General features: G+C 58.4%; 2 protein-coding genes across 6 annotated transcripts in view; both read left to right on the top strand.

The window, feature by feature from the left end:
- The first annotated feature begins 468 nt into the window (after positions 1-468).
- On the top strand, positions 469-3,957 carry CHKB (choline kinase beta). 3 transcript variants are annotated; one of them, XM_088837605.1, is made up of 11 exons: positions 469-884; positions 1,062-1,170; positions 1,438-1,551; positions 1,742-1,875; positions 2,146-2,241; positions 2,442-2,500; positions 2,588-2,669; positions 2,796-2,904; positions 3,050-3,153; positions 3,419-3,513; positions 3,661-3,957. In XM_088837605.1, exons 1-11 carry the CDS (start codon positions 661-663, stop codon positions 3,834-3,836), a joined length of 1,302 nt encoding a protein of 433 aa, XP_088693731.1. In that variant the 5' UTR covers positions 469-660; the 3' UTR covers positions 3,837-3,957. The 3 variants fall into 3 exon arrangements, with proteins under 3 accessions (XP_088693731.1, XP_055251526.1, XP_055251525.1); XM_055395550.2 differs by having other exon boundaries at positions 475-884; positions 3,419-3,500; XM_055395551.2 differs by lacking the exon at positions 2,146-2,241 and having other exon boundaries at positions 471-884; positions 3,419-3,500.
- Positions 3,958-4,096: 139 nt separating this feature from the next.
- CPT1B (carnitine palmitoyltransferase 1B) overlaps positions 4,097-19,539 on the top strand; it is a 36,425-nt gene continuing 20,982 nt past the window's right edge. Inside the window, exons 1-19 of one of the 3 annotated variants that reach the window (XM_055395549.2) lie at positions 4,097-4,598; positions 5,050-5,209; positions 5,554-5,693; positions 5,998-6,172; positions 6,667-6,768; positions 6,957-7,094; positions 7,192-7,269; positions 8,132-8,239; positions 8,313-8,397; positions 8,970-9,165; positions 9,451-9,636; positions 9,747-9,852; positions 9,941-10,057; positions 10,480-10,644; positions 10,721-10,855; positions 10,950-11,102; positions 11,614-11,727; positions 12,226-12,318; positions 12,503-13,029. In XM_055395549.2, coding sequence (XP_055251524.1) covers positions 5,069-5,209; positions 5,554-5,693; positions 5,998-6,172; positions 6,667-6,768; positions 6,957-7,094; positions 7,192-7,269; positions 8,132-8,239; positions 8,313-8,397; positions 8,970-9,165; positions 9,451-9,636; positions 9,747-9,852; positions 9,941-10,057; positions 10,480-10,644; positions 10,721-10,855; positions 10,950-11,102; positions 11,614-11,727; positions 12,226-12,318; positions 12,503-12,586 — 2,316 coding nt within the window. In that variant the 5' untranslated portion in view covers positions 4,097-4,598; positions 5,050-5,068 and the 3' untranslated portion in view covers positions 12,587-13,029. Of the gene's footprint in view, positions 4,599-5,049; positions 5,306-5,553; positions 5,694-5,997; positions 6,173-6,666; positions 6,769-6,956; positions 7,095-7,191; positions 7,270-8,131; positions 8,240-8,312; positions 8,398-8,969; positions 9,166-9,450; positions 9,637-9,746; positions 9,853-9,940; positions 10,058-10,479; positions 10,645-10,720; positions 10,856-10,949; positions 11,103-11,613; positions 11,728-12,225; positions 12,319-12,502; positions 13,030-19,539 lie in introns of those variants that run through there. The other 2 variants (XM_055395548.2, XM_088837604.1) reach the window with 2 other exon arrangements.

Here is a 19,539-nt window from a genome sequence, read left to right as displayed (position 1 = left end):
AGATTCAATCATATATATAAGATACGTATATATATCAATCATATATATATATATCAGCAATCATATAGATTGCTACAGTTCATTGGGTCGCAAAGAGTCGGACACTACAGAGCGGCTGACTGAACTTCCTTGCCCGACTGCCCCGGGTGCCAAATGTGTCCACCGAGGGGCCGCCGCCGCCCACGCTGCCCTGTGCGCTCCCAGACCCTGGCGAAGGCCCACCGTGCCTCACGGGAGCGTTCCCGGGTAGCCGCCTGAAGAGTCCGACCGGCTCTGGGACGAGCCACCGGCCCACGTGATTCGCCCACGTGACAGGCCGGGCGCCGAGGGCCCGACCGCTCATGACGCTTCTGATTGGCCCGCGCCATTTCCTGCTTCCGGGTTGCGGTCCAAACAACGGCCTATGTCTCGGCGGCCGGGCCAGAAGAGAGAGGCCATTGGCCGTTGCCCTAAACAGGGGCGGGGCATAGCCGTCGGAACGCGCGCCCGGATCAAGGTCTCCGAGCCGCGCCGCCGAGAGCCGAGTTCAACCCGGGGAACCCGAGTGCGACCCGAGCCGCGCAGGCTGGCCGGAAGCGGAGCCGAGCGCGGCCGGAAGGAGCCGAGCGCGCCCGGAGGGCCTGAGCGGCGACGGGGCGTTGGCCCGGCCGCGCCGGAGCCATGGCGGCGGAGGGGACCGATGTGGTCGGAGGCGGGCCTCTCGGAGGCTGCCTGACCAAGGACAGCTTGCTGCAGGCTAAGTGCCCCGACGCGGCCCCGAGCCGGCGGCGTTGCTCGGCGCGCTCACGAGACGCCGAGCGCCGCGCCTACCAGTGGTGCCGAGAGTACTTGGGCGGGGCCTGGCGCCAGGCGCGGCCGGAGGAGCTGAGGGTTGACCCAGTGAGGTGGGAGGTCAGGGGTCAGCGCCTCCTGTGCGCGCGCCGGGTCGGGCTCGGGCCCTGGGGAGCCTCGGCGGTCCTGGGCCGGGGGGAGCCGGGGGCGCGGGACGCGGGGCGCGGGGGCTGGACGCCGGGCCGGTGGAGCGGACGGCGGGCTGAGCGCGCCCTGCTGTGGGTCTGCAGCGGAGGCCTCAGCAACCTGCTCTTCCGCTGCTCGCTGCCCGACCACCTGCCCAGCGTTGGCGAGGAGCCCCGGGAGGTGCTGCTGCGGCTGTACGGGGCCATCCTGCAGGTGAGGGGCGAGTGAGGGCCGCCGTGGCCTTGGGACTCCTCGCCTAAGTCTGGCAGGTGGTGTGGTCCCCACTGCGTAGTGGAGGACACTAAAGTTCAGGGGTTAAGTATTTTGTTTATTACCATACCAATGCCTGCGCTCTGGAGCTCCCCCGGGCGGTGAGTCCCAGCTGTGGTGGGAGGAGCAAGTCGACCCTGGTGTGTGTTAGCGCCCCTTTGCCTTTGGCCCCTTGTGACTGTGGTCCCTTCACTGTCCATCTTCCTTCAGGGCGTGGACTCCTTGGTCCTTGAAAGTGTGATGTTCGCCATACTTGCAGAGCGGTCGCTGGGGCCCCAGCTCTACGGAGTCTTTCCAGAGGGCCGGCTGGAACAGTACATCCCAGTACGAGCCCGGCCCTGACCTACCCGAAGCACCTCCTTCCCCCCCCACCCCCTTCCCAGTGTCTGCCTTCACATCCCTCACCCCAGGTAGGGAATTTTCCCCAAGCCCTGACACTCCCCCACCTCCGTTCCCCGACCCCTCCCCCACCTGCCCCAGCCCCTTCACCGCCCTGATAGGTTCCTGGGTGCAGAGCCGGCCACTGAAGACACACGAGCTTCGAGATCCAGTGTTGTCTGCAGCCATTGCCACGAAGATGGCCAAGTTCCACGGCATGGAAATGCCTTTCACTAAGGAGCCCCACTGGCTATTCGGGACCATGGAGCGGTGAGTCAGGAGCCTCCTCAGGGCTCCTGCACATGACTGAACCCCCAAGCTGCCAGTTACTCCTCTGGGCTGCAACTGAACGTATCTGATGTTCTGTCCTCCCCTCCAGTAGAGTGAAGCCAGCGTCCCAGTGTCTAACATGATCTTTTACAGAACAGGCTTCCAAAGGTTGCCAGACAGGCCATTCAGTGACAGAACGGGCAGGACAGTGTGGTCAAGGGGAGAGGGGAAGGATAGCACACTGAATGTATCCTGTTATTTGGGCTTCAGATACTTAAAACAGATCCAGGACCTGCCCCCCACCGACCTTCCCCAGATGAACCTGCTGGAGATGTACAGCTTGAAGGATGAGATGGGCAACCTCAGGTGGGGGCAGACAGGACAGGGTAGGGGCAGGGGGCCGGGAGGGGATCAGACAGAAGAGCACAGGAGATGTTGGGTGTGGGCACCTAGTGGGGTCCTCCCCAGGATTTGCTGCAGGCTAGAGTCAAGGCCTAGCCCATGAGGGTGCTTTTGACCCTCCTTTGTCACTCTGGCTTAGGACCCATGCCCCTGTTCACCTACAGGAAGCTGCTAGACACTACCCCATCACCAGTGGTCTTTTGCCACAATGATATCCAAGAAGGTAAGAGAAGGCATCTGAGTCTCCCAGCCTCAGGTGAGGGGGGCCAGAGGGCCCTGGAGTGACCAGCCGCTCACCACTTTCCTCCAGGGAACATCTTACTGCTCTCAGAGCCTAAACACACCGACAGCCTCATGCTGGTGGACTTCGAGTATAGCAGTTACAACTACAGGTGAGATGAGCAGATGGCCTCCCGTGGGCCTGTCCCCACGGCACCCTAGAAAGGCTGACCAGGCCTTCATCTCTGCATCCTAGCTGCCTGGGTATTTGGGGCTGAGTGTCCACCTTATTCCCTCAGGGGCTTTGACATTGGGAACCATTTTTGTGAGTGGGTTTACGATTATACTCACGAGGAGTGGCCTTTCTACAAAGCGCAGCCTGCAAACTACCCCAATCAGGGACAGCAGGTATGTGGTCTAGAAGCTGGGGGAGCAGGACCTGGCCTGTACAGGAGAAGGAGGGTAAAGTCTGGAAGGAATGGCGAGGAAAGGGTGTTAACTGGGAAATTCTCACCAGGCTCCCCATTTCCTGACTCTTGTCTTTTGATCGCAGCTCCATTTTATTCGCCACTACTTGGCAGAGGTAAAGAAAGGTGAGACCAACTCCCAAGAGGAGCAGAGAAAACTGGAAGCAGATTTGCTGGTGGAAGCTAATCGGTGAGGGGAGGCAGGTGGCAGGGTGGAACAGGATGCAGAGGAAAGGGAGACGGTGGCGGGTAGACAGCGGGCTGTGGGTGAGGTGTCAGTGTAGAGTGGGGGCGGGAGGTGAGGGTGGGGTCTGAGGTTGATGGAGAACAGTTTGAGAGTCAGGACAGGGTGGGCTACGGTGACGGGGAGAAGTCAGAGCCTTGGGGCTCAGCCGTCCTGGTGGCGGGGTTCAGGCGGTGCTGGGTGTGCTCTGAACGCTTCTCCTGCCCCTTAGGTATGCCCTGGCATCTCATTTCTTTTGGGGTCTCTGGTCCATTCTTCAGGCATCCATGTCCACTATAGAATTTGGTTACTTGGTAAGTAACTCAGGTACGTGTGATAGATGTGGGGAGGGAGCGCATTGGGGTCCTCGGGCCCTCTCGGAAATCTGTGCGTAGTCAGGTGGCCACAGGCAGACTGAGGGGCTGGGGGGTGCTGGGCCAAAGCGTTACCACCATCTGGGGGTTCTTTCCCTAGGAGTATGCGCAGTCTCGGTTCCAGTTCTACTTCCAGCAGAAGGGCCAGCTGACCAACTTCCACCCCTCATCCTGACTCCATCTCCAACTCCTTGCATTTCTCCTGGAGCCTCCAGGGCAGGACCTTGGGGGGAGGGACACAGAGGAGACCCTGGGGTTTGGGCTGAACCCCACTGAGACTGGGGTTCAGGAGGCTGACCTCCCCCAGACCCTAGGTTCAAGCAGGTTCCCACGGCAGGCAAGTGGGCAGAAGCCCTGGCATATGTACCATAAAACAATAAACTGGCTGCATCCTTCATGCCCTGGCCTAGTCGTACTTGGGTGCTGCGGAAAGTCCCCACCAAGAATTGCATGCAGATTGACAAAGGGCCACTGCAAGGAGCCTCGCTTTCCCCTCCTGAGAAGTACAGCTGTTGGGTGATCTGGGCTTAACGCTGGTCAGGGGCCGTTCTGCCAGTGGGGGCCCTCTGTGCCCCCCATCCCTGGCTGCAGCTTAGAAGTGATAAATGCCTGGGGCACTTGGGTCGAGTCCTGGGGAGTAATGGGTGCACAGAGGGCCCTGGGGCGGGGCTGCCCAACCCGCAGCACTGGCCTTCAGGGAACAGGAGGCACAGCTGACGCCTGGGTGACCTTTTCCCTACATGCAGCTATTTTTAGTTCAAATGCCACCCTCCTCACGTGAGCCCCGTTGGGCACCCGCAGGCTCCCAGATCTTCAGCTTGCAGAAACTCGCTCCCCGACCCCACTCCTGATTCTCCTGATTCTCGTAGTGAAGCGGGGGTAGATTTTCCTTGCCGTCCCACATCTGTTCTCAACCCAAATTTGGGAGTGGGTGTCAGGTTCCCGGCAAGGGCGGGACTTAGGTGGCCTGCCCTGAAGGACGTGCGGACACTGGCTAGAGCGACTGGCCCCATAATCGAACAGGAGCAACCCCCAGCTGTGAGTGGAGTTGGGGGCTAGCTCGGGCCGGGGCCCAGGGCTTTGAGCTGGCGTGGGGGTGGGGGGGGGAAGGTTGGGTGGAGGCTGGTGCCAAGGTCCCACGTGGCACGGCTAGGGGTACGCACACCCCGCTTCACTCCAAACCAGACCTACTCCGCTTCCGAGGCCACTCACCCCCAACCCCGAGGCCGCCCTTTGCTGTCCTCGGGGTTTCTGAACTTTTCAAGGCACTGACCCCCTTGCCGACCACCGCAGCATTGTGCGAAAGTTCTGAGGCGGTTGGCGAGGCTGAAGGGCCCGACCTGGGGCCAGGGGTTGGGGGAAACCATGACACTACGCGGGGCTGGCCCAGGGAGGGGGGTGGGGGCGGGCCAGAAGCGCGGACAGTAGCGGGGGCGGAGCCTGGGCTCCGCGGCTGAGCCTGCCCACGCCCCCTCCTGCCGCCTCCCAGGTGCCAAGCAACCCCCAGGATGGCGGAAGCGCACCAGGCTGTGGCCTTCCAGTTCACTGTGACCCCAGAGGGGGTGGACTTCCAGCTCAGTCGGGAGGTGCTGAAACATATCTACCTGTCCGGGGTCAGGTCCTGGAGGAAACGCCTGATTCGCGTCAAGGTGGGCGCAGGCGGTCCTGGTCTGTCTCCCAGCAGGTGCAGAGTCCAGCCTTCCAGGGAGGCAGAGGCCAGGTGTCCGCTGCTGCCCGTTGTCAAGGTCCCACCCCCCCCTCCCCCCCCCCCGGGCTGGCAGCTCTGCTGAGTGGCGGGCCCTAGCCCCGCAGGACCCAGGGGGGTGCTCACGGCGGGGAGGGGAGACGGGAGCAGGAGGTGGTTGTGGGACACAGTAAGCGGGTGCTGCAGGTGTGGGGATTTGGAGGAGGAGTAAAAGAGGGCAAAGACTTCACAGGCCTCCGCGCATCCCAGTCCTTCCTGCTCTGTGAGCATGCCCGTCTCTGCCCACAGAATGGCATCCTCAGGGGCGTGTACCCTGGCAGCCCCACCAGCTGGCTGGTTGTGGTTCTGGCAACAGCAGGCTCCTCCTACTGCAACGTGGACATCTCCATGGGGCTGGTCTATTATATCCAGAGATGGCTTCCTGAGGGGTAAGCAGCAAGGCCGCGAGACAGGGCTGGGTGGGTTCTGAGGCCAAAACTCCTGGCAGGCACAGGACACTAGCCACTGGAGGTCACAGGGCAGCCCTCCCTGGGGTGGCCGCCGGCTCAGTCCCTGCTTCTGTGAGTTCGTGTGTGATGCTCTTAGGTGCTCAGATGTGAGTGTATCCAGAGAATTTTTCCTCCTCTGGTGCCTACCCCAGATGGCTTTATATACATCAGGTCTGCAGAATCAGAATTTCCCTGAGACTGGCCTCAAGTGGACCCCCTGCAGGCCTCTTCCCTTCTCTGACAGACGTCCCTACCGGACCCCACACACCCGGACACTTTTCAGCATGGCCATCTTCTCCACGGGGGTCTGGATGACGGGCATCTTCTTCTTCCGCCAAACCCTGAAACTGCTTCTTTCCTACCACGGTTGGATGTTTGAGATGCACGGCCAGACCAGCCACTTGACCAGAGTCTGGGCTGTGAGTGGAAGCTGGTGGAAGGATCCAGGCATCTGGTTTGAGACCGTGGGGCCTCACTTTGGGTTCTGAGCTGGTTCCTGGCGGGGTGTGTCCCGTTCCGAGGGTCTGGGGCAGCCCCTCCAGTGTTTGCTAGCTTCCGCTCCTCCCTCCAGCCCCCCCAGCCCTCTCCACTCTGCATCCTCCGGTGTTTGCTAGCTTCCGCTCCTCCCTCCAGCCCCCCCAGCCCTCTCCACTCTGCATCCTCCGGTGTTTGCTAGCTTCCGCTCCTCCCTCCAGCCCCCCCAGCGCTCTCCACTCTGCATCCTCCGGTGTTTGCTAGCTTCCGCTCCTCCCTCCAGCCCCCCCAGCCCTCTCCACTCTGCATCCTCCGGTGTTTGCTAGCTTCCGCTCCTCCCTCCAGCCCCCCCAGCCCTCTCCACTCTGCATCCTCCAGTGTTTGCTAGCTTCCGCTCCTCCCTCCAGCCCCCCCAGCGCTCTCCACTCTGCGTCCTCAGGTCTGCGTCCGCCTTCTGTCCAGCCGACGGCCCATGCTCTACAGCTTCCAGACGTCGCTGCCCAAGCTGCCGGTGCCCAGCGTGCCAGCCACAGTGCATCGGGTGAGGGCCTGCGTCAGGCATCCCAGTGTGCAGGGCAGGCTGGACTCAAAGAACTCACTCAAACGTGAGACTGCCGCCTACAAAGAGTCAGCCTGAGAGGGAGCTGTGAGGCTGGGCTTGGAGGAAGGTCAGGACACAGGTGGCTCCTGCTGCCTGGCCCTCACACTGATGCTGACTTGCCTGGACAGTACCTGGAATCCGTGGAACACTTGTTGGATGATGACCAATATTATCGAATGGAGACGCTGGCCAAGGAATTCGAGGAGAAGACTGCCCCCAGGCTGCAGAAGTACCTGGTACTCAAGTCCTGGTGGGCAACCAACTACGTGAGTTCTACCTCCTGGGCTTACCCTCACCCTCCCTGCATCCTGGCTGCTCACACCCCACCGTCTGCCCTGACTCTAACCTCCCGTCCACCCCCAGGTGAGCGACTGGTGGGAGGAGTACGTCTACCTTCGGGGCAGGAACCCCATCATGGTCAACAGCAACTACTATGTCATGGTGAGAGCTGGAGCCACACAGGCTGCTCTGTGTTCAGCTCTGTCCACGTGCTGGTCTCGGGGCAGAACCTGGAGAACAGCTCAGAGCCGAGGTGTAGTTTCTGTGAGAACTGGAGGTTCTGGAGTGAGGCCTGAAGCAGAGGGAAGATGGGGGTGCGTGTCCTACAGCAGTCGTCAGGAGATGCTTACAGGTGATGGAAACACTAGGGATCCGGAGAACCAAGTCGACACCATGGCCTCTATCTCCCCGGGGCTCCTCAGGCTCACTGCCCTGCCCAGCTCAGGCTCTGTCACTTCCTTCCTTGTTCTCCCACTGGCTTTCCAGCCTTGATTTCCCAGCTGTCCTGACACCAGGGAACTTCCTTAAGTGCGTCTTAAGTAGATCCAGAGTTGCTTCTCTTAGGGCTCAGGTCCCTACCCTGTCATTCCCAACCCCACGGGACCGGTCCTCTTCCTGCTCCCAGGCCAAGGCTGCACAACCAGCCGGGGGTGCCGCCCAGCTACAGGCCTGCTCGACTTCTCCTCTCCTACTTCCAAAGCACATTTCACGTAGGGTGCTGCCATTCCCCTCCTCCAAAACACTATCTTTCTAGACGTCTCTGTGCAGCTTGTCTAGGCCAGAGGTTTGAAGCTGTGCTGTGGCGGCAGAACCTCTTCTTTAAAGAAAAGTAAACAAAATGTCAACAGATACAAGGGGTTTGGAAAAGCAGCTCAGGTCGAAGCCAGGGCAGGGGGTGATATGACCAGTCATGTGTTTGACCTCTGGTTCTTGGCCTCAGAGCGTATGCAGGATGGACTGGGGAAAGGGGGCGAGACCCCACACGTGCCACAGCCTCCCTGCAGGCTCTGCTGTCTCCCTGTAGGACCTAGTGCTTGTCAAGAACACAGACGTGCAGGCTGCCCGCCTGGGCAATGCTGTCCACGCCATGATCACCTATCGCCGTAAACTGGACCGTGAAGAGATCAAGCCTGTGAGTTGTGTTGGGGGTGAGGGCATGACCAGGAGAGGGGCCGCATCTGAGCCGTGCTGGGCCTTCCTCCCAGGTGATGGCGCTGGGCCTCGTGCCCATGTGCTCCTACCAGATGGAGAGGATGTTCAACACCACTCGCATCCCAGGGAAGGACGCAGGTACGGGGCCGCAGCTGGGCACCCATGCTGGGGCGTGGGTGGAGGCCCCTCCCTGCCAGCCATGGGCCCACCACGCCAGTGCCCTGCTGCCTGCTGCCCCCTGAGCATCTCAGCATCTTAGGGTCGTGAAACCGCGAAAGATAATCAGTTTGTGGCCTATAGTAGACACCTACTTTTACAGGCACGATGCTGTTACTGGGACCCTGAGAGGCCAGGATGGAGCCCCTCCCTGCAGGGGCTCCCGGTGCAGGGGAAGAGTCTCCTGCACAAAGAGCGACAGGAAGCCTAATGGAGCTCCTGCCTTAAGGAGCCTGTAGAGGAGGAGGGGCGGGCTTGCCCAGGGCCACCGGAGCAGCACCTGCATTTCTAGCTCCGGGCCAGTCTGTGACTTCCTAGAGCTTCAGATTCCTCTTCTGTGAAATGCCTCATGGGACTGTGGCTGGCATTAAGTGAGAGGCATGGAAGCTCTGGCTCGATGCCCAAAGGTGGGGGGAAGGCAGGCCAGGCGGAGGTCCTCGTGGCCACCGGGGGGCCCCCACTTCTGCCTGAGTCCACCCTGGCCTCTGCCACAGACGTGCTCCAGCACCTCCCGGACAGCAGGCACGTGGCCGTCTACCACAAGGGCCGCTTTTTCAAGGTGTGGCTCTACGAGGGCTCCCGCCTGCTCAAGCCTCGGGACCTGGAGATGCAGTTCCAGAGGATCCTGGATGACCCCTCCCCACCCCAGCCTGGGGAGGAGAAGCTGGCAGCCCTCACTGCAGGGGGAAGGTATTGGGGCCCAAGTTGGGGCACCAGGAGGAGAGGAGTTCGGTCCCACGTACCGCCCTGGAACTCAGGCAGGAGGCCTGACCAAGGGAGGGACGTGGGCCGGCGTACTCTGTGTTAACCAGGACCTGCTGCCGTCAGGAACGCCGGTGGTAGCAACGGGGAGTCGCTGCTGTGACCTCTAACTGCTGGTGGTTGGGTGGGGGTGTGCAGAGGGTGGGGACACAGGTCCTGGCAAGGGCTCTCATCCTGCAGTGGGCCCCACTCACTCTGCCCTTGTGCCCTCAGAGTGGAGTGGGCGCAGGCACGCCAAGCCTTCTTTAGCTCTGGCAAGAATAAGGCTGCACTGGACGCCATTGAGCGTGCTGCGTTCTTCGTGGCTCTGGATGAGGAGTCTCACCACTATGATCCGGAGGACGAGGCCAGCCTGAGCCTCTACGGCAAGGCCCTGCTGCACGGCAACTGCTACAACAGGTGCCTACCCCGGCCCCCTGCTGCAGCCCCGCTCCTGCTCCGCCCCCCCCAACTGCGACCCCGCCCCGGGGCCCCCGCCACCCCCCACTGCCCTTCTCCTCCCGCTGCAGGTGGTTCGACAAGTCCTTCACGCTCATATCTTTCAAGAACGGCCAGCTGGGACTCAACACGGAGCATGCATGGGCAGACGCCCCTATCATAGGGCACCTCTGGGAGGTAACAGGCCCCAGGAGGGGCCCTCCGGGCAGGCTCGGGGCGGGGCAGCAGGGCAAGGATGGCCTCTCAAGCTGACCTTCCCCTGCAGTTTGTCCTGGGCACCGACTCCTTCCATCTGGGCTACACAGAGACGGGGCACTGTCTGGGCCAACCCAACCCTGTGCTGCCGCCCCCTCAGCGACTCCAGTGGGACATTCCTGAACAGGTGTGCAGGCCGAGAAGGGGCAGGGGTGGCTGTTTGAGAGTGACAAGGGCCTGAGATGCCCTGCAGGCCTCCCCTTTGTCCCAGCCCCACTCCCAGGGGAAAGGTCTGAGTGTCTCTCATGGTCCAGACCAACTTCGGGCATAACAGGGATGCCAGGACCGTCTGGGGGTTGGAGAAAGACATTAGGTGTGAGCTCACGTCTGGGGAGCACCTGTTATGCCCCCCTCCCCGCCAGAGCCCAGCCGGGCCTCTGTGCTGACACCCCCAGCCTGTCTGTGGCGTCTCCTCCTGAGGAACGTCGGGCACACTGAGGCCTGCCCAGCCTTGTCTTCCTCCGTTACTAACCCTCAGGCCTTCTGGACATGACCCTGGAGTCCTGCTGGAGAGCTCTGCCCCCAGCTGACCCCTCCGTGTCTTGGCAGTGCCAGGCGGCCATCGAGAGCTCCTACCAGGTGGCCAAGGCGCTGGCAGACGACGTGGAGCTGTACTGCTTCCAGTTTCTGCCCTTTGGCAAAGGCCTCATCAAGAAGTGCCGGACCAGCCCGGACGCCTTCGTGCAGATCGCCCTGCAGCTGGCGCACTTCCGGGTAGGAGCCCCGGGCCGCTGAGCAGGCGGGGCGGCACCCGGATCCACCCCAAGGTTCACCCTTCTGTGTTCCCCAGGACAGGGGCAAGTTCTGCCTGACCTATGAAGCCTCAATGACTAGAATGTTCCGGGAGGGCCGGACGGAGACCGTACGTTCCTGCACCCGTGAGTCCACAGCCTTTGTTCAGGCCATGGTGCAGGGGCACCACCTGGTAAGCCCCCCGTGGCCTCACGCTGAGGTGACCGCTCGGCCTCCTGCTGGTTCGAGGTCAGACCTACTCTTCACGGCCCTGTTTCTGCCCCTAGAACGAAGATCTGCAACGTCTGTTCCGGAAGGCTGCTGAGAAGCACCAGAATATGTACCGCCTAGCCATGACGGGCGCTGGGATTGACAGGCACCTCTTCTGCCTTTATGTGGTCTCCAAGTACCTGGGAGTCGAGTCCCCTTTTCTGGCCGAGGTCAGTGTGGACGGGCGTGTCTGTGTCCGCAGGCCCGCCCTTGATGGCTCTTTCTGCTTCACCCCACCCCGGGCCTGTGGACTGGCCCCGAGCAGCAGCCTTCCCCTTGTCGAGTGGGTGTTGGTGTGAAGGGGGTGGATGGACAAACGTGACACATCAGGGGGTGGCAGCACCCGTGAGGGAAGTGCAGAGGCTCAGGGGGGCTGGGGTGTCTGGGCAGAGGGAGCCTTTAGTGCCCAGACAGCCACTGAGGCCGCGACGTGGGATGTGGAGGAACAGCGCGGGGTGCGGGTAGAGGCAGGGACAGGACAGGCAGGTCCCATGATGCAGGGTTTTGTGCAGATGCTGTGACGGTGGGAACAGGCCAGGGGACCAGGGCCGCAGTCAGGAAGGTCCTGCGTCCGTCCCCTCTGCGTCCTCAGCTGGGGCAGTGCCAGGCTTGCACAGGCGCTCGGGTACCACCTGTCCGCAGGTGTGCAAAGCGTCTGACTGCAGGGCCTCCCTGTCACAGGTGCTGTCAGAACCCTGGCGCCTCTCCACTAGCCAGATCGCTCAATTCCAGATCCGCATGTTCGACCCAAACAAGTACCCCAAACACCTGGGTGCTGGCGGTGGCTTTGGCCCTGTAAGTGCCCTTGAAGGTGGGCAAGTGGGTGGGACCAGGGGACGGGGGTGTCATTGGAGAGTGCAGGGACTCAAGGGGGTCAGACCAGAGGCAAGAGCACAGGCCTGGACCTGCCTGGCACGGGGACAGAACGGGTGCCTGTCGACCTGTTGGGAGGAAAGTGGATGGGACCTCACTCCTGCTGGAGTGACCCTGCCTGGAGCTGATGTGCCCTCTGAAGGGGGCTTACAGAGAGCCCAGCTCTCCCACTGAGACTTACACAGGCTAGTTGGTCGGGGAGCTGGAGACGCCATGGAGAGAGGCTGAGGGGACGCAAGGTCGTGGGTCCCCTGGCGGGGTCTGCAGCCTGGGGCACAGAGCTCCTCTGTTTTCCCACGGTTTCCTGGCGGTGGGCCCCTTGCTGTGAGTCTTGTGGGCAGAGCAAGGGTAGCATCAGCTTGGCTTTCAGATCTTCAGGGTCGGCTCACCTCTCCTTCTTTACCCTCCGCGCCGCCTCAGGTGGCAGACGACGGCTACGGTGTCTCCTACATGATTGCAGGTGAGAACACCATCTTCTTCCATGTCTCCAGCAAGTTCTCCAGCTCAGAGACGGTGAGTCTGCCCTGCCGCTACTCCGCCTGAGGAGGGTCGGCCCAGGGCGCATCAGGAGGGACCCTTGCTCCTGGGGCCAGGGGGTGGGGGCTCGCCCCCAGGGCACATCTGGAAGGGTCCTTGCTCATGGGGCCAGGGGGCGGGGGCTCGCCTGGAGGTTGGTCTGAACTCTTGACTTCCACAGAATGCCCAGCGCTTTGGGAACCAGATCCGCCAAGCTCTGCTAGACATCGCCAATCTTTTCCAAGTTCCCAAGGCTGATGGCTAAGGGCTGGAGAGATGCCAGCTGCCCGTCTGTCCCCACAGAGTGGAGGAGGGGCCTGTGGTCGGCTTGCAGGCACAGGGGTGGCAGCGCATAGGTGCCCAGGCTCCGAGAACATCCGGAAACAAGTTCTCCCCAGCTGATGCTGCTCCCTGAGGGCTCTGGTGGCGGAGGCAGGGCTGGAGGGAATCTTCTTTTTTTTTTTTTCTTGCTCGATGCTGATAAACATAAGGCTGTATGGTTCTGTTTTAGCCCTTAAGTACCTGTGGGTTTTTTGGGGGGATGGGGGACTAGGAGGCCCTTCCCTTGCTCCAACTCAGGCCAGCGAGGTGGCCACAGAAGGGCTAGGCCTGGAGACCGTGAGAAGCTTCTGACCTGCTTTAAATATGGGTCTCTGCTGTCCACACCCACATATGCACTCAGAATAAATTCTTGCTTCAGAACCTCCACGTATTCCCTGGTGCCACTGTTTGTCTGCTGGAGCTAGGGCCCACCTGCCTCCTCTGCACCGAATTGCCCTCTGCACCTCCCTGGGTGGGAGCACAGCTCTGTGCAGGCCTCGGCATAGGGAGGAGCTGCAGTCCCAGGCCTGAGTCTGGGTGCCAGGCGGTCATGTCTGTGAGAGGGCGTATAGGATAAGCTGGAGCAACAGGCATTCCTTCCTTCAGGTCAGCTTTTTATTAAAATAATATGAGTAAACAAAAAAATTAATATGAAAGTATAAGGTACTGAGTTACCATTGCCACAAGCCTGAACGAGTCTAGATCTCATTGCTCTGGTAGGTGCTGAGAACCAAACGCGCATTAGATACAGTCCTCAGCCTTCTCTTATTAACCAGTGTCTACTGAGCAGCCACTGTCTGCTTTGTGCAGGAGATTCCGTGGTGAACAAGGCACCGCCTGCCCACAAGGATGTCACCACTCGGTGAGGCAGGCATGGATCTGGGGACGGAGCGGCTGGCAGGGACACCAGGAGGCTTTTGAGTAATCCGTTTAGCAAGTGTTTACTGAGCGCTCAGTGTGCTAAGCACTGGGACACAGCAGTGAGCAAAACTGGCAAAAATAATCTCTCCCTGTGGGGCTTCAGAGTCTAGTGAGGGAGAAAGGCAATAACCAAGAAGAATGAGCAAATTACATAGTAAGTCAGATGTAATCAGTGCTAAGGAGAAAAATAAGTGAGGGGAAGGAACAAGGAAGAGGTGGGTGGCAATTTCAGACAGAGTGGCAGAGTCAGGCCTTCCTGAATGGGGCCATTTGACTCAAACCAGCAGGAGAGGAGGATGCAATCCATGTATATACTTGAGGGCAGGGTATTCCAGGCCAAGAGGGCAGCAAGAGTCAATGCTTCATGGTGGTAGGAGCCTGCTGGCGTAGAGGAACTGTCCCCAAGGCCTGTGGCTGGCATCAGGTCAGGGGAGGGGCAGCGGGGGCCTCGTAGGCCAGGCTCTGGCTTCTCGTCATGATGCGGGAAGCCACTGGGGTTTGAGCAGAGGAAGATATAATCAGTTGTAAATTTTAATGGGATCATTCTGGCTAACCAGAATAATATTAGAACAAAGTAGGGCACGATACTTTGGCCACCTGACGAGAAGAGCTGACTCATGAGAAAAGACTCTGATGCTGGGAAAGGTTGGGGGCGGAGGAGAAGGGGGCGATGGAGAATGAGATGGCTGGATGGCATCACCGACTCTATGGACGTGAGTTTGAGTGAACTCCGGGAGTTGGTGATGGACAGGGAGGCCTGGCGTGCTGTGATTCATGAGGTCGCGGAGAGTCGGACCCGACTGAGCAACTGAACTGAACTGAGGGCGCAGTGAGGATGGAAGCAAGAAGATCCAGCAGAGAGTACTGCTCCCAGTGACGCTGCAGTTGGGGGACTGTGGGACGTAAACTAAGGGATGGGGAATCAAGAAACCAGGGGCTGGCAAGGGTAGTTCACATTTTATTTGGGTGATTAAAATTTTTAAGTGTTTGAATCTGACATGCCTATAAGAAATGATCGTGAAAATGCCTCAATATCTTGAAAATATAAATTGAAAGGAGGTTTAGGCTCCTGATAATAGCTTTGAAGCTTGTTAGAACCTTGAGAGCATGAGATGATTCCCAGGACAGAGGGTCCTAAGCTCTCTTTTTTTTTTTTTTTCACTTTTTATTTTGTATTGGGGTATAACCAATTAACAAACAACACCATGATAGTTTCGGGTGAACAGCAAAGGGGCTCAGCCATGCATATACACATAACCTCTTCTGAGTCTTGTGAGAAGCTCATAACAAGCTATGCTCACAAAATGGTACACTCCATATCAGAGCTTTCTTGGGCTTCCAAAAGTACCTTCACAGACCTTTGCCTCTCAGGTGCCTGCACGCAGGAATCTACCCTGGGAAACTGTTGGATTTCGATGGCCTCTGGCAGACATCAGCTTGCCCAGCTCTGGGAGAACAATACAAGCTGGCTTTAATTAAAGTTAAATTCAGTCAAAGTTCTTTTATCTGATTTGTTCTTGGTTGAAATAAGAGAAGAAACCACAGTGCTAAACCAGGGTATAAACTTCCGATGACTACCCACCAAATGCAAATCTGTATTAGTAGCCCACAGATGTGCGGATCTGCATTAGTTAAGGGTAGCAGCCATAACAGACAAAGCCTGAAATCTCAATGGCTTAACCCAATAGAAGTTTAATGTTTATTCAGTTGGCTGATAAGACTCTGCTTCATACCATGATTCAAAAACGGGCTGTTAGAGGTCCTGCTTTCCTCAGGTAGCTCCCTATTTGCCTTGGAAATCAACATCCCTCAGGTCCATGGAGGAGAGAGAAAGAGGGCTCACTCATAGGAGGCTTTTATGGACTTGGCCTGGTAGTGATACAGAGCATTTCTACCCACATCCGACTGCCCGGGACTCATACCACAAGGGAATCTGGGAAATGTAGTCTAGCTGTGTGCCCAGGTTATAAAGGAAACATTTGGTGAACAGTTAGCCAGTTTCAGATACGCAAGTGCATGGGCAGATAGATGTCTCTGGACTCCCTGGGAGTCCATCTTTCTTGGCATGGTCTTTACAGGGTGTTTCAGACGCCCACCTCCACCTTCCAGCCCTCACATTTCAGATCAACTGATTTCTAGTCTCTTACGCTCCCCCACAAGAACCCTGAACCCCAACTTCACTCTTCATTTCTAAAGGAGGCAGGCACATCCACACCTTTGCCTTTACTGAACCTCCTGTCTGGAACCCCGTCCCCTTTCTGAGCCTGGTAAACTCCTTCCCTGAAGCTGTCTTCATTACCTCTCAGAGTTATTTCTGATTCAGCTAGAGAAAGTCTGAGGAAATGGTGGAGTGACTGGAAGTGTGCAAGTGGCTCACAGGTAGGAAGGAACAGCCAGAAAACCAGGTTAAGAAGGGGTAGGAACCTGGCAGCTTGGAAAGGGGATGTGGCCCAGATAGAGGACTCAAGAAAGAGACATGTCCTTACTTTGTGCCCAAAACTGTCTGGCTCAACTCTAGATGTGTTTCCTACTCTGCTAAGGATCAGAATCCCTGAGAGTGGGTCGCAGGTTTGTCAGGGATCTCAAACAGAGTTCAAGGTATTCAAAACCGAAGTTAACAGCCTCCTAAACTGCCTTCTCTGCCGCTCTTCCCCGTCTGAGCCAGTGGTATCATTCTGCAGCTCCTTATCCGTTCCTTCTTTCTCCCTCATTTCCCACATTACCATTCACTTGTCAAGTCAATGTTCTAAATGGCTTCTGACTCAGTACTTCCCTCCACCATGACCACCCCTCCCCTGTGCCTACCTCCATCATCATGCACCCAAACAGCAACAGCTGCTCCATTTCTACTCTCCCTCCAGCAGCCAGAGAGACCGCTTCACCTTGTCACTCTTATGCTTCAGTTCAGTTCAGTTCAGTTCAGTCGCTCAGTTGTGTCCGACTCTCCGCGACCCCATGAATCACAGCACGCCAGGCCTCCCTGTCCATCACCAACTCCCAGAGTTCACTCAAACCCATGTCCACAGAGTCGGTGATGCCATCCAGCCATCTCATTCTCGGTCGTCCCCTTCTTCTCCCGCCCCCAACCTTTCCCAGCATCAGAGTCTTTTCCAGTGAGTCAACTCGTCGCATGAGGTGGCCAAAGTATTGCAGTTTCAGCTTCAGCATCCGTCCCTCCAATGAACACCCAGGATCGATCTCCCTTAGAATGGACTGGTTGGATCTCCTTGCAGTACAAGGGACTCTCAAGAGTCTTCTCCAACACCACAGTTCAAAAGCATCAATTTTTCGGCGATCAGACTTCTTCACAGTCCAACTCTCACATCCATACATGACCATGGGAAAAACCATAGCCTTGACTAGAAGGACCTTTGTTGGCAAAGTAATGTCTCTGCTTTTTAATATATTATCAAGGTTGGTCATAACTTTCCTTCCAAGGAGTAAGCTTACCACCCTCCTAAGGTGCCCATCAAACTCAATCTCCTTGGACTAACTTATAGGGGCCGGAGTGATCTATTTAGCTTCCTCTTGACCAGAACTTTATGTACAGCCCCTCTGGAGCTGAGTGGCACTCTCACTGGGCCTTGCTTGGTGATCTGTGCTTTACTGCCTGGAGGCCAGGGTACCTGGCAGACCGTGGCTGGAACCGGTGCCCACACCTCCCAGACGGGGCCTGAGCTGGGCCCCTGCCTCACCTCCTTGAGCCGCAGCACCCTCTTCTGTGAGGCAGTTGTAACAATGTTGGCAGCGCATGTAGCTGTGAGAAAAAATATTTGAGCATTCCCTACTCACCCAACAGTGGTTACTAGCACTTGCTGTGCCAAGTGCCCTCCTGCATACTGGAGACACAGTGGTCAAGCAGACTGCCCAGCGTCCTCGTATTTACGATCAGGAGCAGGGGGGAAACACTCCCATCAGAACGGGGGTGTCCCCCTCTCATCTGAGCTTTGCCGTGCCTCGACCTCAGCCACCCCTCAATCCACGCACGCCCTTCATCAGAGATGAACCCACTTGTGCAACCAGCCAGGGCAGCCCCGCGCCTTCCGCCCTCAGCGACTGGCCAATGAGACCTCAAAGCCAGGACTTGGGACCAGCCTCAGGTGTGCGTAGGCGTGCGCTCGTAGCCCCGCCCCTTCCGCTCCAGGAGACAGCCAATGAGACCTCAAGGCCAGGACTTGGGACCAGCCTCGGACGCGTGTAGGCGTGTGCTCGTAGCCACGCCCCTTCCGCTCCAGGAGACAGCCAATGAAAGCCAGAGGTCAGCTCTGGGGGCAGGTCCAGTAACGGAAAGGGGAGGGGCCTCACCCTGAGGAGGGGCCTCATGCCGCAGGCGTCAGAGGCGGGTAGCTGAGCAGGACCCTAGCGCAGGCAACCGCGGGAGGTGAGAAGGGCCAGGCCGCCTAGGGGTCCCGTACTCTCCCTTGGTGCCCCAACCCCCAAGCCATGGCATCCCACGCGGTGCTCACCGTCTGTCGCCAGACCAAAGGTGTGGCAACTACCAACTCCTCAGCCCGGTCCTCTCACCCTGGGGCACCTCATCCTGAGTCGCCTCACCCGTGTCTCCTCGCCCTGGGTCTCTTCACCCCGTCTCCTCGCCCCTCACAACCGGCCCCTCTCGGGGTCTCCTCACCTAGCCCCGCCCCTCACCCGCACCTCCCGCAGCTCCTCACACTGCGCATCCTGAACTCCATACGCGTGAGCCGCTCACCCAGTACCCCACGCCTGGACTCACATCACACAGCTCGGATTCCCTCACATCTGCACACCAGGCGTGGCCCCAGACTCCCCAGGAGCACCGCCCAGAGCATCACTCACACATCGTATTCCCATGCGGTTCACACCACCACCACCCACACACACACCCCCCACAGAGAACCTCTGATCCAGGTACCCCTCTCATCCTCTCACATTTCTCACTCCAGCAAGGCTGCCAGATTCCATTTAAAGCTCTTCTTGCTGGGCACAACCCTCAGACCACAAACAGGGCCCCACGCCCCTGCAATTCTTATGCCTCTCAATTCCTCAGTCCCCAGGACCTACATTCCCTGTGCCTTCACACCCTAAGGTGATCCCTCAGTCCTTTCCCAGCCCCACTTTCCCTCTGCCCACCTAACCCCCACAGTCAGCTATTACCCTCATTCCCCTGGGCTTCGGCACTGGCCCAGGTCTCCTCTCCATCCTCAACCTGCTGTCATCCGAGACAGTCTCCCAGAAAGGAATGCATGGACCTTAATCCCATGGTCTTCGTCCATTTCAGCTCTTTTCCTGGATCTGCTTTCCAGACCTCTCCCTCCTGAGATCCAAGGTTACTCTTCCCGCAGGCGCCATCCTTCCAGCTGCCTCATGCTCTATCCCCCAGTCTGCCTGCCCCTCAACTCCATGTCCCTTGAAGCCTCTGCTTTGTATCCAACTCCGTCTTACACACTGCTTACTTGTGCCTCCACCACCCACACGTTTCAACTCACAGACCAGTTACACTTCATCCTGAGGATACTATGCAGCCATGTGACCTCAGTCACACTACCACTGCTTCTCTGCTGCATGTCTGTGTGCCTCTAGTGAGGCATAGAGTTCTGCCCAACCTTTATCCTTCTCCTCAAACCAAGATAGTCTATTCTTGGGAGGGGGGACCTTTTTTATTGCCATCCATAGGCAAGCTAGAGACTTCAACTTTGAACATGGACCCCCTGGACACTTACCTACCATCCTGCATCCTTACCTCTTTACCTTCCCTTACCTTCATAGGTTAATATGACCCTTTTCCTGTCTGAGACCAGTCCCTGCACCATCACTGACCCTTTCTCCTAAGTCTTCAGCCTAGTAGAGGCTACTCTCTAGTTTTGGTGTCTGGGCTTCTCATTGCGTTGGCTTCTCTTGTTGTAGAGCATAGGCTCTAGGGCTCTTAGGCTTCAATATTTCTGGCATGGGATCTAGAGCATGTGGGCTCAGTAGTTGAGGCTCTCAGACTCTAGAGTG

Source organism: Moschus berezovskii, chromosome 6 (genome assembly GCF_049115385.1).
Source record: "Moschus berezovskii isolate FMDL1 chromosome 6, NW_MosBer_1.0, whole genome shotgun sequence".
Classification (NCBI taxonomy): domain Eukaryota; kingdom Metazoa; phylum Chordata; class Mammalia; order Artiodactyla; family Moschidae; genus Moschus; species Moschus berezovskii.
Note: the sequence above shows the minus strand (reverse complement) of the source record. Positions and strands in the feature narration are given on the sequence as shown.

What these genes read in the sequence shown, in the direction of transcription:
- CHKB (XM_088837605.1), top strand. Translation starts at nt 661, where the DNA reads ATGGCGGCGGAGGGGACCGATGTGGTCGGAGGCGGGCCTCTCGGAGGC. An exon ending in CTGAGGGTTGACCCAGTGAG is followed by an intron (nt 885 to 1,061) that starts GTGGGAGGTCAG and finishes GTGGGTCTGCAG; the next exon opens with CGGAGGCCTCAGCAACCTGC. An exon ending in TATAGCAGTTACAACTACAG is followed by an intron (nt 2,670 to 2,795) that starts GTGAGATGAGCA and finishes TTATTCCCTCAG; the next exon opens with GGGCTTTGACATTGGGAACC.